We start from the raw sequence: 17,232 nt of genomic DNA on the forward strand, positions 1-17,232 counted from the left end.
ATAGAAGTTTATTTGTAACAAAAAACGTACAAAGTTTTTTGGGAACCATTTATTTCAAGGCTTTTTTTTAAGTTTCGTAATTCGAAAATCTGGTTTTATGACATAATAAAACTTTTAAACCTTCAACCTTAAATATATTTAAATTAAATTTTGTTTTTACATTCCGCTATCTGTGCGTTTACTTAAGAAACTTCCTAATGCAACTTCCTCCAAGTTTTAAAAGGACTTAAAACAAATTTAACACATAAGTGCAATATTTTAGTTTTCGTTGAAAAAATTTCGAAATTTCTGACTTGTTTGGTACTTACTTCTTTTTAGCTTTAAGATATTATTCCTGTTGACGATGTAGTATTAAGAAAGAGAACAAACGCTAATTCATTATTACTGGTTCTTTATTTAAATGTACTATGATCCCTATGAACTTAAAATTATACATACAATAAATATTGCAAAAAGCTCGTGATGATAGGAATTTCTTTTGTCAGTTTCGTTACAAAGGTGTCTCGTGCATTATATTCATCAATTATAAGAACTACGTTACATAAGTTGACGAAGAGAATTGGTCGAATATTGTATAAAGATAGTAAGACTAAATAGCTCTTTCAAACAACGTCCCACGAGCTTTGGGAGCAAGACCGGCAACGAGGTGTGATCTTACTAATCGAATTTCCGACTGAAGTGATGACTGACCATCTCCCAGAATATACAATTTAATAAAATTGTTTTTGTTGACTGGAGAATAACATACACCACTTCTCATTAAGTGACCTATTTGAAATTATAACACTTCCGCATAATATACACAAGTCACATACGTACAAAATCAAAATAAACTTATATATAAATAAGTATAAAGCTCACTTAATACTATAAGCACTTTTGAATCGTCATTTAATGCCTATATTAAGTGTAGGAATGTAGACTACTGAGAAGAAACGGCAAGAAACTCAGTACTTACTTTTTTTCAGTTATGAATGTACTCTATATTCTATATAAGTATACACTATATAAGTTATATACTAGTAGTCGCTTGCGGCTTCGATCGCGTTTTAGTCGGATGGCTGTCAGGACTTAGGTTAAAAAGTAGTAGTATGAATTTCCTTGGAGTTTTAGCTTGTTTCACGAAAAATTTCATCAAATTTTGTTCAGCGGTTTGGTCGTGAAAACACGACAGACAGACAGAGCTTCTTTCAACATTTACAATATTAGTATAGATTTAAAATATACTAATAGATATTATCGTCTCGTATCGTGGAACCGATGTGCTTCCTCCCTAAACCACGAGCTGTCAGCGGCAGGCGTTATGGACGGATGCGTTTTTTAATATTTAACAAAGTGAACGCGAGCGGGCGGGGCGCCGAGCCGGGGGTCGAAAGTGCGCGTCATTTACGCGTGTTGTCGGATCAATTTGCTTCCGTGGTGTGTGCGGGGGCTGCTTTAAACAGTTCTAGTTTATGGAACGTATGTCACGTAGTCCGATGAAGCCTCGTTCCAGTTTTATAGGTTGGGTGTTAAAATACTATACAGTACATACATAGACGAATTATAAGCTACCATTATTTAATAGGTGTTATAATTACAATGATAGTGAAACGGTATTCCAAATTCTTAAAATCCTTTCCAAATAATCCGATCGTCAACAAATTAGAAACTTACCTGCATAAATAAGCATAAATAAATAACACGTAACACATATATTAATTTATTATTATTATTATAAATAAAAGACATTTATTTAATAATATCCACAATGCTTCGCGTCACAAAAGGATCTTACCTTAGCCTTCGCTAGAAAAACTCAAATATATTTTTTCAAGAGTCTTCAATAAAGAAGTATTCCACTTATTGGCTGAAAAAATATACCACCGATTAAGAAAATAGCACCTTTACTATGTATGCATTATAATAATAAATGAAAACTTGAGCAATGTATGAAACGTCTCTTTCTTTCCAGGCGTAAGTGCGAACAAGATCGCCAAGCGGACGGAGCTGACGCCGAACAAGGGGGGCCCGTTCGCGGCGGCCCTGCGGACGCTGGCCAAGAACGCGGGCCCCGAGAAGGACGGTGAGTCGAACGCTTACGATCCCCCCACTCCTCGCGCTCGAGTAATGCGATCACGATACACTTCCCACCGGGAATCCACGATAAACACAATATCCTACATTTTAACGTGCCACTTCGAACACCCTACCCGTGATACAAGATGAATACATACCATCATACACTATCCTATCTGTAGAACTATACCGAAATTGAAGCTTCCACAATTACACGATTGTAACATGTAACATCGACAATCCTAAGTGTTTTGAACATTCACCAGAAAATGTGAGTTCTTACAGAAAGTAATTCTATTCAATATGTTAGTATTGCTGTACTTAATTTCTAAAAAAATTATCTCGATCTATAAAATACTTCTCATGCCATTTTAATGGCCCTCTATGTCTGGTAAGACTAATAATTACTTTATCTATCATTTGGATATATATTGCCGCAGATTCTACAAAAACAAACTTTGTATATATGTAAGTTATATGTATTGCTCATTGTAAACTGAACTGTAAAGTTCATTATGATTAATAAAGTTATTTGACCTGATCATTTGTCCCGACTTCGTATGTGAAAAATAAAAACGTCCCTACCAATTGAAACTTCAAAAATTCTTCTCTCAAAAGATGCTGTCATTAAATAAACTATTACTAATTTCCATTTTGAAATCTCATTAAATTTGACTGTGCATTGATAAGTCGGGAAGACAGTCAGGAAGACCGATACATAGCGAATTAGTTATTTAGTTATGTTGTCCAATGGAGTACCAACGTTTGACATTCACCATCACAGTACACACGTCCATTACTCGAGTGCTACTTTCACATTACTTTATGTTTTATTTCAATTTCTGAAGTGTACACGTGTATTGCCGACAATGAACACTTGTTGGGTTGTAATGTCCACGATTTAATCATTTATTAGTTCGACAATTCAGGTGCGAAATGTTTAAATATATCGGAAACAATGATACATCAGCATAGAATAATATTAGCATTAATCTAACAATATATTTACAATTTTACATATATTTAAGTAGTGTTCTTTGATATGTATAAATGTTAGACGTAAATGTGAATTGTAATGATATTTCGGTAACGTAAGGATCGTACTACTAGCTTAAGAACTAACCGTTTCTTTCAGGAACGTTTACTAAGTGTTGACCTTTAGATATAGTCTTCTTATGATAACACATACGTATACTTACTTTACTGTGTGTTTGGATATTTTGTATTGAGGAACTGTAATCAGAAAACATTGCGTTATGTTTAAATAGAAGATCAGCCTTATTCGTATAATTTGCAAACTTTGTGACGTATATGTAAATGTTCGCTGATTGGTTACAAAAAAGTGAACCGAGTCTCAATACAAAATATCCGAATCCCCCATCGCCGCTGACCTCGCGAGTGTGTAGGCGCGGCGGCCCCCAGCGCGGAACGCGACGTCAGCAAGGATAAGCCTCCGCCCCCGCCGGCCAAGAGAGCGTCGCCCCATCACCTACCAGCCAGCGGCTTTCAACCCTACCGACCTGATGACCGGTGAGTCAACTTCTTCTGAAATTTGTCTCTTTGAGATATCTTTTACAAGTCTATGCAGATACCAAATAAAAAAACTCAAGGACACACACAGAACATAACAAAACGCGCTAGTGTAATAACTTCTGATGAAAAGTATTTGGCATGGAAATATTTAGCATCGGTGCTATATGGTCCTTATAATTTAATTTAGATCAGCAACTGTTTGCAAGCGAAGTTTATTCATAAGCTATATGTAACCTCACACCACGACCCGAAGGAAGACATCGACGCCCATTAGGGTTGCTGAGGATTCCTCTTCCGCTTCCTCATAATGCGAAAGTTCCGCAATGTTTTGGGTTCCACAACCGATACCGCATCCTCATAAATAAAAATTAAAAATCCTCTTCCGCTATCGCTTCCTCAAAATTTAAGAGCAATTTATGAGGAATCTGGAGCTGTAGTGGACACATCACATGCCCCACAGCCACCGCTTCCACGTTTAGCAATAGAAGGGACGTGCGTGGTACTAAAGCTATGATTATTTATTGTGTGTTTTGAGAATATTTTAATTCTCTGCCGCTTCCTCATCCGCATTCTCTTTTTCGAAAAATATCTTCATCCTCATCCGCATCCTCTAAATTTGCGTTTGACAAATCCTCTTCCTCCTCCTCTTCCTCATAATCACTTCCTCAACAACCCTAACGCCCATAGACATCAGATGATGGATCTCAATGTATCATACCGGTAAATCCACTCGGTACTACTTGACCAGAACCCACTGCGTGCCAAATAGTTTGTATTGCAGGAAAGTGGCACATAGACCTTACTTTGATTTGTGTGAATGACCAATTTTAAGCAGTGTACATAGAGTTGTGTCCATAATTGTGTCAGCTATAAAGCACAAGTGACATCACATACCTACTGTATGTCAATCGTACTGCGTACAAAATGTAAAGTTGTTATGCGAGAATGGTTATCTCATATCCAGGGAAGCACTAATAAACGCTATGGCGATTTTACTCAAAGAAATTTTCAGTAGTAACCCGGAGATAGAACGGCCCTTGCTTCGAAAAAGCAATTAAAATCCGTCGGTTGTTTTGTTCCGGCGCCGGCGTCAGGCGTCTCGCTGAAAATGTACCAATGTTTGCGTTCAACACTTGTTCGATGTAATATTTCCCGCGCGTTTGGGTACTCTTTGACTTGGTGTCCGATGACCGGGGTGACGTTATTTATTTTAATGGTCGTTTCTCAGGTTATCACATCCCGCGGCGTCGTTCCCGCTGCTGGAACCCGCCGCGTACTCCCCCTATGCGCACCCTTCGCTCTACTCCAGCGCCGCGCTGCAATACAGGTAAAACCTATTTTTTTATTACGGCACCTTATATATAACTATGCTGTATTCCAAAGATAAATAATACTTAGATTGACATATCCATGCTCATGATTGGCTCATAGGATCTTCTATGTTATGCACTGTAAATAATACTAAAGACTAATATATATTTATGTATAAAACGACAGTATTCCGCTTAACTATTTCTACCAAAGTTCTGATAGCAACATGACCGTCAGTCAAAACGCCATGTTTTTTACGAACACCATAAACTTCAAGGTTAAAGTTGTTTACTGATCTGAACTCTTGACCATAAATATTATTCGTGCTAAAGGACTAGCTATGGTCCCGGTTACACTTTTAAAGATAAATATCGGTTTATCGCGAAAACTACTTTTAAAGTCACAAGATTGTATTTACTCGTATCCTTAAATCAAATTAACCTGCTCATTTATAATTTGTAATGTGAATCACAACAATGGGATTACCTCATGACACATTTGACGGTTACAGGCTAGCGGCGGAGGAGCAGATGTATCTGGAGCGAGTGTTCCGCGGTGGAGTGGGCATGGGCGTCGGCGTGGGCTGGCTGCCCCCCTACGCACTCTACCCGCCTCTGGCCCCACCGTTACCCCTCGTGCCGCACGCGCCGCACGCCCCGCACGCGCCCCACGCCCCCCACGCGCCGCACGCCCCCCACGGGCCGCACGGGCCGCACGCGCCGCACGGGTCGCATCAGCCGCTGCACGAGGAGAGGGAAAAGGAGATTGCGCTGCAGAGGGAGAGAGAGCGGGAACGAGAGAGAGAGAGGGAGAGGTGAGCTATGCACCCGAATACGCTTCCTTTGACTGTCTATGACTTCCACGTCCCGCTACGTAAATGAAAAGCTAACACGCAATAAAAATATGGGCACCTAACCCATTATCTACAAACGATACCCCAATCAGTTCAAAGAAGTTTCTCCCGACCGAACGACCCGGCGTAACATCTCCGCCGTACCGCGCGCCAACTATCCGCATCTAAACGCGTTTGTCGCAATTCCAGGGAGCGCGAGCAGCGCGACAAGGAGCAGCGCGAGCGCGCCGCGCGCGAGAAGGAGTCGCGTGCGCGGGAGGCGCTCGCCGCCGCCGCGCTGCACGCGCCCCACGCGCCGCACGCCCCGCACGCCCCGCACGCGCCGCACGCGCTGGCCTACGCCGTGCCGCGCGCGCTGCCGCCGCTGCTGTACCGGCCCTACCGCCCCTACGCCTACGACGACGCCGACGACGAGCGCGGTGAGCCCGCCGCGCCCGCCGCGCCGCCCGCGCCCCCCGCGTCGCCCGCGCCGCCCGCGCCCCGCACGCCGCAGCCCGCGCCCGTCTGATGCCGCCCCGCGCCCCGCGCCCCGCGCCCCGAATGCCCAATACTAGTCAATAAGTTTTAGTGCGTACTGTATGATAATAAATAGTGACCAATTCGTTGAGTAATATTCTCCCTTCCCGTTCTCATCTGCGGACGTCCCCGCTCTGTGTTTCCCTCGAGTAGTGTCGGTCGGTCTCTTTACTTCGCTAACATGTGATAATAATTATTAACTGTAAGTAGAGGCACTGCTCTAATCCGGTGCGATCGGCCGGGCCGGGGCGCCGCGGAGGGCGGCTGCCGGTCGGCCGTGGCGATTGTAACTCGAGTCTGGATTAGAGTGGTGCCATTTAAACGGCAAACTTTTAAGCGATTGTACCTTTTGTTATGTTCTTTGTAATATTCTTGTATTCTTCTTTACGAAACCTTCCTTACCGTAAGTCGTAATGGCCTAAAATCTATCGATATCTAGCGACCTATTGTATTACGTCTGATAAAACAGATAGTCGGAGTACATTCTCATCAAATCTCGTTTTCCAAAAAAACATCCCTGTCTCTTTTCTAACGCCGTGAACCAGACAGAGACGGCGATATTCAATCGAGTGCAATAGATAAACAGTTCCTACAGTGTGTATTATAAAATCGAGCACCAATGTAATAGAAATAAGGGCGATTATCGAATGCATCGATCTGCCGGGAGCAGCTGTATATAGGCGTGCGGTGTTTAATTATAGTATCTATTGTAATATGTCGGTCGATCCCACCTACGTGAGTTGAGGATGGGACACACCTGCGCATCGAGCGAACTCGAAATCTCCGTCTTGTATAATTCGCGAGCCCGCAAAAGTGTGGTCGCAACATTACAAATAATTTAGTTTCGCTCGGTCGCGCGGGTGTGTCCGATCCCCTATACATGAATTAAACAATTTTATCTCGAACGAAAGTTTTTCGTTGTAAGAAAGTGCAAATTGTCTCCGTGTGGACGCTGCGAGCGCCCCCCCCCCCCGCGGGGCGTGCGCGCGCAGCGGTCGACCGAAACGCTCCGCAAACGAAAATCGTCCTTAAAACAACGTAGTATTGTACGTTTTACTCTGAGGAGGATTTTCGTTTGGGAACGGATACCCATTGTACCATCGGTCGCTCGGGAAAGATTTTTTTTTAATTAAGTAGGCTTTAAAACCGAGCTCCGACCGAGCCGTCTCTACTGCATTTTGTGATAAGACTTGAAAAAATTCCTCGCAGTATTCAACCCGAGCGGCCGTGACTGCCACTTCGAACGTTAAAATGTCGAATTTTATAAAAAAAAAATATTAAAAAAAAAACCTCTTTGTACGTTGTAACTTAGATAGTTATTATTAATTTTAGCTTTTAATAGGTGTTCAAATATTTTTCACGGTTTAATTTGTAATGACGCAGAGCATTTAGGCGCTTGCACCGCGCCCTGTACATACTATAGTTAGATATGGACAATACCTAACAAGTGAAAAAGATAACAATTTTATTGAAAATACATTCAGTGAAATTAATACGCAGTGCATGCTGACCGGCCGGCGCCACGCGTCTGCCTGGCGCCGGCGGCGGTACTTGTTTTTATTTGTTGCTCCCCCCCCACTCCCTCCCCCTCACGCTTCCCGGTAGCGCATGTAGTTGGCGTTTGTGATGTGTGCAGTTTCAGAGATACACTTGGATTATCAGCTCGCCATCTCCTTGCTCGGAACACAAAACTACGACAGAACCGATTTTGGTACCAAAAACTATGCAAGCTATATTAAGCTTAAACCTGGATTCGAACCTACTGACCACCTGTGTGGTTTACAAATTTTGCAGTCATTAAATAAATACATACGATAATATTACGTTCTTAATATTTAACTGATTTGCAAGATCCAAAGATTGTGCTTTAAATATTAACCTAAAATACATCTACGAAAGGATCTCATTTTGTAATTGAAGAACAATGACCGATGTTTACCTGATTTATATATACAGATAAAGAGTCGCACAAAAGCAATCAATCAAAATATACTTTATTCAAGTAGCCTTTATAAGGACTTTTGAATCATCATTTAACAACTATTTTAAGTGAAGCTACCACCGGTTCGGAAAAAAGGTTCTACCAATAAGAACTGACAACATACTCAGTAGTTACTCTTCTTCACCGTTTAAAAATAGTCATGTTAGTTAATTACAATTACATATATATGTAATTCATCCGGCCTGGAAGTCCACAAGTATAAATTCCACGCTTTTATATCTTTTGCATAAAGATTATAAAACTAAAACAAACAAGGTAACTTATGTTGGTGTGTGTAACTTGACACTCGTGACGTCACACCGCTGTCCTAGTGTGCGTGTACTTAGTAATAACTCTTGGTCAGTATTTATTTCGACGATTCTGCAGCTTTGCAATAAAGTGCCTAATAGTTTAATGACTTAAGTCATATGAACAATCCTGACTGATGTAGTCTCAAACTATTTAATATTACAAAAAGTATTGTATGTTGTTAAATAAAAAATAAATCATTGACTTAATCAATGTGTAACACTTGAAAACGACTTTTACTCACTTACAAATACAATTATCAGATATGCAATGAAAATTCAACGTAGCTAAAACATTATATTAGTTTAATTCTTAAAGATATATTTATCAATAATAAAAGTTGTCAATAATAAAAGTTATCAATAATAATAGAGTTCCTTGAAAGTATATTTCTAGTGACACTTGCAATTGTCCTATTTAATAATAATTATAGTAATTTGTTTCTTTTTGTGTCTCAGTTTTAAATACAATATTCAAAGGCCCATACTTTTCACAACTTTTCATTTTTTTTTCAAAAAGATAGCTCCAAATAATATAATAGTCTGGCAACCTGACATAATGTTATCTATTTTGTTTTATACATATTAAAAACTTATCAATCAACAATCCTTGTTTTTAAGAATTATCTTTGCATATGAAAAAAAGTTTCAAAATGGCGCTGTGGAATTAGCGGGTAAAATATGAAGACACGCGCTGGCGTTAGACAGAATTAGAAAGATGAAGTTAGGTTAGGTTACCTTCGCCATTTTCAAAATATTCCATCCATCAAATTTATAAATACCATTGAAACCATTATGATGATTTCAAATGTACTCTCTTGCTACAGTAACCCCATTCTGACAATTTATGGAACTAAGGTTCCTATATATGTCGGTAGTCACAGTTAAGAGTACCTAACATAAAATACTGCTACACAATACTATCAAATAACCTTTAAAAGTTTAGCTCATATTCAGACGAACAGCTAATTAGGTAACGAAAAACAAACAACAACGCAAAATATATCTATTGTTATATTTATAATACATCATATTTCTAGAATTTGATTTCTCCATTAGATATGACATCACTTCTCCGTTGCAGGCAGCGACTATCAAAATATGTAATTTGACAAGATAGCAACATTAATTCCGAATAAAATAAATATTGAACTAAGTTTGTAGAAATAATTAATAAATTGTAAGATAAGTTATGAAAACCAAGGCCAAGTATAAATATACATATTTTTATAAACAAAATTTTGGCCCTATAATTAGCATCAATTATAATTAAATGACGTTTTTTATTTTTTTTATTAGGTATCATTGACAAATAAAAAGCAGCCGTTTGTACTGTGACACCCTTTACTTAAGCATTAAATTATTTAATACATTTTATTGCAATTTCAACTGATCCTAATTCTAATTATTGTTCATGTATGTTCAACAAACCTTGTTCGCCAACTTAAGAAAACTTAATATTTATAATCCTGGTCTCTTGACTAGTGTTGCTCTGCCAAAAATTAAATACTCGTAAGGCTGATTCGATTAATAAATTATCAAGCATGTTTTCGTAATGTCTGTCACAGCGTTTTTACTCTTAAGAGAATCTATCTAAATATTTAATTTCCAGATACATTTTTTTCCTACTACGAAGGAAAAAAGATAACATTTTTAATATAACATCATAATGTAACTTAATGATAATATTTGTAAGCTTTTGCTAATTCATTTTAATTAAATTACATTAATTTTATTCTTCACTATTAGTACTAAAGTAACTAGGTATTGGTTCCTCAGCACCAAATAACTTTATCTTCTGTGTGTAAATCTGACACGAAATTGAAATATATCCTGTCAAATCTTTCATATTTACTAAATTGAATTTGAACTAAAAAAACGCTGAAGACTTTCGCATAGGAATATATTAAGATGTTAATTTATGGCTAAACCAATACCAGAAATTGATTTACGAAATATCTCTAAAAAGGATGAAATAAAATGTAAGGAAGACAAGACATTTTACGATGAAACTATTGATAAAATATCGAAATATAATAATAAGGAGTTGATATTAGGGACATTCGGTGGATGGATCGCGGGAGTGGGCGTGGCGAAGGTTGGTAAAATAGCAGCATTTGGTCTGGGAGGGGGGATCATACTCCTCCACTTTGCTACAGAAATAGGATACATAAATGTTAACTGGGAGAGAGTCAGTGAAGGTGTAGGTTACTGCCAGGATCTAATAGACAAGTTGCTACGTTTCGTTAAGAAGAACGGCTGCTTTTCCGTCGGATTCATCGGTGGCTTCTTCTTTGGAGTGGCGTCTGCTTGAAGAATGATCACGTGCTTGACAACTGAACGCACAGAAATAAACGATTTTTAATTTTTAATAAAGGTTTTTGAATCTACAATCCCTTTTAATGTACAATACCTATTGAACTGACATACGAAAACTGTAATAAGAAAATAACAAAGTTGTATTGATAGTTTAATTGATTTGTCTGTATGTTTTCGTACATAACTAATAAAAGATTAAATTTAAATGACATTTTGGAAATATGAGAATTTAATAAAGTAAACGCAAATTTGTTGAGACTAATTTTTTTAAATTATTCCTATATAGCTAATTAAACATTGTTACATACGACAGATATAAAACTTTAGAAGTATGCTTTTAAGATCAAATAATTATTAACATAAACATGATGTGAATTAAAGAGAACTTCATAACATAAATCTTCAACAAATAACATTTAGAAAAGACATATATTTAAAAATCTTAAACGTAAGTATAGCGTATATTATGCTCTTTTACTACAAGATGAATGAACGGAAAATTAAGTTTATAATTGGCCATTTTTGCACTTATAACAAAACAAAATATATTTAACTTTATTCGTATACACATATTAAATAAAAAGTTCTTTATTAATTTGTTTCAATTCAATTACATTGCAACTTTCGATTATTATCAAATAAATGATCTAAGAAAAAAAATGTATTTGTCTATGAATGATAAAATTTGATGAGGATATGAATAGAAGTTGTTCATTAAAACACCATTATTTAACTACGTATTTTGATATATTAATAATAGATTGATATTTTAGTAAAATCGATTAAACAAGCATTCGTATCTAGTCACGTTAAAAATCAATATAAAGAAATGCACGTGGCCTCCTATATTTGGTTGGAAATGGGAGGAATTACCGCCCTGTTGTAGGAATATCGTATATATTGGTAAAATTTCAGAAAAACCTACGAAATCTTGAAAATCAAACTTAAAAGTTTCTGTGCCCAAATAGGTTGTTACGGTCGCGTCAGATCATCCCCATCCTCTTTCTGGGCACACAGCAAACCACGTATTATTTAAACTTCAACAAGTCAATGAATATGGTAAGTAATCCTCCGGAAAAAGCTCCGGCAATTATCAAATAAGAAATAAAATTGAGTAAAAAAATTACTTAGGAAATAAAGATCAAAATGTCACCATTGAGCCATGTTATCATTTACCAGAACCGGTACCGGTAGCAGCGCTTAGATAATGTTTTGAATGTCTGTAAAGAATTATGAGTTTGAGACGGCTAACTAAAGACTTTTTGAACAATGAAAAGTCTTCTATATGATTGAGATAAAGGGAAAAACAAAAATATATGCGGTACAGTATATGTATTAGAAGTTAAATATATAGCTCTATTTCCCTCTTCATATCTTTCGTGTCTCTCCTGTAACGGAATGGACCTAAACATCCACTAAATGTTACACGCAATTCTCGTCCTTACAACCGCTACTTAAGAAAAAATTTACTTCAAAATCTATTCTCGACATCAATCATCTCTTTAACTTGGAATAACAGCTGGAAAAGTCTTGAATACAAAGTAGTTCAGTTCTGTTCTTAAAATTGTTATATTTCTCAATCATTATTGTTACACAATGTTTTTTGTCAATAATTTTATTTCATAGAAAATGAAAATTCAGATCTACTTTATTAGAATTGGCCTTTACAAGAACCTTAGAAATACTGTTTTCTATTACTATTTTACAGGATTATACGAAAAGTAAAGGTTCAAAATGCAGACTTCTTATTTTTTGAACACTGTTCATTAATTGCTACTCGAAGAAAATATAATCGCTGGATTTCAGGATTACTTGCTGTGTTATTATTCTCTTTTATTATATCCTGTATTTAAAAAAAGAAAAAGTTAGAAATAAATTTAAGGACCAATATTAAGTTAATAGCATAATCTAACAAAATGAATCAGTAGGTAAAACGTTGAGACAAATTAGCTGCGAATCTTACAATTTCAGAGGAGATGGACCTGAGCCCAGCAATAACGCACTTAAAAGCTTTTTTATCTAAAGCATTCGACATTTTTCGCTTTTTTAATCTGTGACTCTGCACGTTAGTATGCCTAATTTTTGAATCTAGCTGCTTTTGTCTATATATTTTAGAAATCAATCGCTTTGTAGTAAGTTAATTTAGTAATTTATATGTACGCTACTTTCATACATTTTTATTTACTTTTTTAAGATACATCTTTAAAATTATAAATCGTTCATTTTTGATCTCATTTTACATCATATTCTTCTAGTAAAGGTTTTATAACATTCGACATTTTTTCACATATTATATATCTTATCGTATCGTGTCGTCATAACAGACTGGAACGATCAATAATCAGTATTCTTTATAATTATATTTATATAGTTCTTTAATTGAACTTATTTCGTTTCCACAGCTAGGCCGAGCAAAACAAGTCAACAGATAGCGCCGGCCGAAGAGGATAGATCATCAACAGCAGCTGACTCCAACCCTTTACTACTAACACCCTTAGGAATAAAACCTCCTGAAACTTCAAAACCTGAAGAACAATATCTCGAAAAACCATGTCCTCCCACTTTCATTCCACCAAAAATTATACCACATTCACCAAAAATTTCACCATCATCGATACCAAATCCTAATCCTAGTGTAACAACCACGAAACAAGTCGAGCCTGGATATCCCAACTATGGTGGTTACATGTATTCTGTCCCAGGATACTCTGCCTTTCAACCAGTATCTTACTCAGGGATAGTTCAGCCATCATCGACAACAACAACTCCGGCTTCTAATTCGGAAAACAATAACACCGAATTTTCCCCGTTTCCCATGGTATCTACTAAAGATACACCTACTACAAAAGAAAATGAAAAAGCTAAGCTAAACGAAAATAAAACAGCAGAATCTAATTCACGAGATAATTTACCTAAAACTGAGACCGATTTTGAAGAACAATTCATGCCAGAAATTATTCCAGCCATACCTCTTAGTGAACCCAATAAAATTCAAACAACTGAATCAAAAATGAGTGTTACATCACTAGCACAGGGATCAGGAGCTATTGTAACGATACCTTCACAAGTTGGGAATAAAGATAATACAAAGAAACCCGAAAGATTTAGTCTAAAAACAAGTATCCCAATTAGCAAAATTGATTTAAAATGCGTAAGTAATCCGCCAGACACATCGTTTCAGAAGAATTTGCCAAAAAAGCATTTTAATCCAGCGTTCCATACACCCCTAAAAGAATGTGGATCAAAAATAGAAATCCAAAGTAATATAGTCATTAAAAGTGCAACAAAAGAACCTGATATCAAAGATAGCAGAACTGTAACGCCTCCTAACAATAGTATAAGTACATTAATAAATGCAGCAGAAGTAATAAATAAAACAGAAAATCAATTTAAGATGCCTGAGCCGTTATCAGAAATTAACAATGATAATAAAGAATCTCAATTTCTTTCTCCGCCTACAAATACTTGTTCATTATTTAATCCAATAAATTTAGACACAAATAAATCTAGTTTTCAAAATAAACCACCAGATTCATCATTTAACGAGCCAAAAAATCAAATTGTGTTTATACAAAATAAAAGTCCATCAAATGCAAAAATGTTGTTAGCGATACAGCAGCAAAATCCTCAAGTATTATTACAAAGAACAAATTTCGATTCAAAAAACCTGCAAGCTCCTTCACGACCGTCAAGTCAATCAAAAAAATGTAAAGAAGAACTCGTTAGCGAAAATGGTGCATCCTCAAAAGTTGTGTCATTAAAACGCATGCACCAAGACAATTATGACGAGAACGACTTCGAGAATCTAATAACAGAAAATCAAATTTACGGTAACAAGATTGTCGTGAAGGAGAAATCACAAGGTACTTTGCAAGAGCAAGATTTGAAACTCAAATCTAAAGTTGAAAAATCTAGTCAATCCGAAACTAAAAATGTTGTTTTGCAGCCAAACTTCGTTTACCTAAGCAATGTACAATTCCCAGCTAACCTAATGATGATAAAAAACAATTCTAAAGCTAATTCCGAAACAAATAAATTAAGAGTAGCAACAAATGAAAACAAGCAAAACGAATCAATGCCGGCACCTAATAATGATTTGAAAATAGCAACTAGTAAATCTCAAAATATATCAGTCGGTAAAGAGATACATGTTCTAAAATCAAATAACAACGTACTACAAACACTTGCTGGTAAGAATGGAAAGTCCGATTTAGTTTTTCAAACACCAAATCAAAAGGTATTAATGAATCCTCAAATTGTTTATCAAGTGCCAATGATAGTAGATACCGATAATAAATTAAGCCAATCATTTGTGAAAGGCGAATATCCTAAGATAGTAGGGCAGAATAAAAAAGAAATACAGAAAACATTTGACCAAACGAAAACCAATGATAAACTATACATTGCATGTCCTTATCAAATGGACTCCAAGCTGCAACCAAAGATAGTAATAACAAACATAAGGCCTAAATTAACTAAACCCGAAGAAATCAGTGCACTCGACATTTATGAACAGAAAAAAAGGTTAAGAAGACTAAAGTATTTATCTAATCGAGATCCAAAAATAAACCAAAATAACGACACTCAAAAGACTGAAGGCAAAAAAACTCAAGACAATTTAAGAAATATAATAACTCCGGAAAAAATGAAAGCAGAAATATACAAAGAATTTACAAATACAAAGTGTAATACAGACGACGATAGTAATGAAAGCGGCAGTGACTATGGGGAAGATGAGTTAGAAAAATACAAATCTATTATAGATGAGTATGGAGAAATTCCTATCGAGAATGAAACTAAAGAGAATGATTACAGGCAAGCTGAGTTCCTTTCCCATTTTAGGTTGGCTTCGAGAGACGAATTCAAAGGTATTATAAAGTCTAGAAAAAGTATTATTTTTGTATGAAAATAATTAACAATATATTCCAACTTTTCAGAAAGAGAATTAGATCGTCAGGAGAGAATAATAAGTCGAGACGCAGTAGCATCGGCGTATATAGCCGTTGGTAGAATAGATTGTCTTCTTAAAGAAGATAATGTTCCAGAACAGTCCAAAGATTGTAACACGATTTCTAGAAAAATGTGTTTAGACACGATAGAAAAAGAGCAGGGCGTTGATCAGCAAAGGAAAAGAAATTTTTTAACAAACTTAAACTTGATTAAAGCATCTCATCAGTATAAAGAAGGTAAATTCATTAATTTAGTTCACTAGTTGTTTTACAAATATTTTTTTTCTTTAAGAATCATCACAACGGTGTTCCTGTTTTTTATTTTATTTTCTTAACATTTTGCCAACCAATTTCCTTTTCCTTAGTTTTTCCTTAGTTATTTTATTTGATTCATTAATCTCTTAATAATAACAGATCAATTCAGAAGATTCAGTTGATTGTGAAAATGTCAAAATTTTATACTACAATGTATATTCAAAATTGGTTTTTCTTTTATTAGATTACGAAAAGGTATGGCAAGAAATACTGAAAGAAAGAAAACGCAGAGACGGTTCTGTAGAATCCGGTCAGATATTGAAGCAGCCAAGGCTTCAATACAAAACTGTTGAACTAGACCCGAATGACCAGTTGCAGATCCTTACAGAAATAAAGAAACATGTCAACGAAAATAACAATCTTATTAAAAAGAGATTGGATTCCTATTTCGAGGATGGAGACAGTATAAAAGTACTCGCAGAAAAGAACTTCTCCGAATTGAATAGATTATCTAAAATGGCGGATAGAAGTGTCAAACATTTTAGCGGCCAAGATACTCGGAAAAGAGATCTTAATCCCGGTTTTGACAGTGAAAATATCCAAAAATCGACGAAACCTGGAAAATATTACCCTAATATTAATATACCAAATATTTCAAAAATAATATCATTAAAGACGACACAAAGTGTTTCAGCTGTAACGACGACGCAAGCAACTTCTATGGATGAGCCCCAAAATTCTGCAGCTGGAATCAATGAAACTTTCGCTGACAATGCTGAAAAAGTTAAAGATTTTAGCTGTCAGGTTGATGAATCATGTTCTTGGACTGGAATCGAAGCAATTATCAAAACTTACAAAGAATATGATTTAGGTATGTGCTTTAAATTTAAGGAACCTATAATAATAATTGTTATATGCAAGGCTAAGATTATTAAAATGTGTCGTTATAGTAGTTTGGTATAAATCTAGCTATATAGGCGCACGGCGACCATTCTTTAGTTATCTCAATAACCAAAATATCCATACTATGCAATGATTAGCATTTTCTCGTTACAAAGAACTATTCTCTCTTACCGAAAACTTGTTTTGTGAAGTAACATTAGTAAAGATGCTGTGACCAATTACTAGTTGAAAGCGTATGTTTGTTTC

General features: G+C 36.2%; 2 protein-coding genes across 4 annotated transcripts in view; both read left to right on the forward strand.

Annotated features, from left to right (window-relative positions):
• LOC124540259 overlaps positions 1-17,232 on the forward strand; it is a 145,167-nt gene that overhangs the window by 126,695 nt on the left and 1,240 nt on the right. For all 3 annotated transcript variants that reach the window (XM_047117727.1, XM_047117726.1, XM_047117728.1), the window contains 8 exons: positions 1,955-2,065; positions 3,465-3,588; positions 4,820-4,918; positions 5,414-5,716; positions 5,945-6,174; positions 13,282-15,747; positions 15,817-16,065; positions 16,328-16,954. In XM_047117727.1, coding sequence (XP_046973683.1) covers positions 1,955-2,065; positions 3,465-3,588; positions 4,820-4,918; positions 5,414-5,716; positions 5,945-6,174; positions 13,282-15,747; positions 15,817-16,065; positions 16,328-16,954 — 4,209 coding nt within the window. The remainder of the gene's footprint in view (positions 1-1,954; positions 2,066-3,464; positions 3,589-4,819; positions 4,919-5,413; positions 5,717-5,944; positions 6,175-13,281; positions 15,748-15,816; positions 16,066-16,327; positions 16,955-17,232) is intronic.
• LOC124540260 (FUN14 domain-containing protein 1-like) lies at positions 10,249-10,950 on the forward strand. The gene has a single exon (XM_047117729.1). The coding sequence runs from the start codon at positions 10,482-10,484 to the stop codon at positions 10,872-10,874; it is 393 nt and encodes a 130-aa protein (XP_046973685.1). The 5' UTR covers positions 10,249-10,481; the 3' UTR covers positions 10,875-10,950.

Source organism: Vanessa cardui, chromosome 24 (genome assembly GCF_905220365.1).
Source record: "Vanessa cardui chromosome 24, ilVanCard2.1, whole genome shotgun sequence".
In the NCBI taxonomy this organism is placed as follows: Eukaryota; Metazoa; Arthropoda; class Insecta; order Lepidoptera; family Nymphalidae; genus Vanessa; species Vanessa cardui.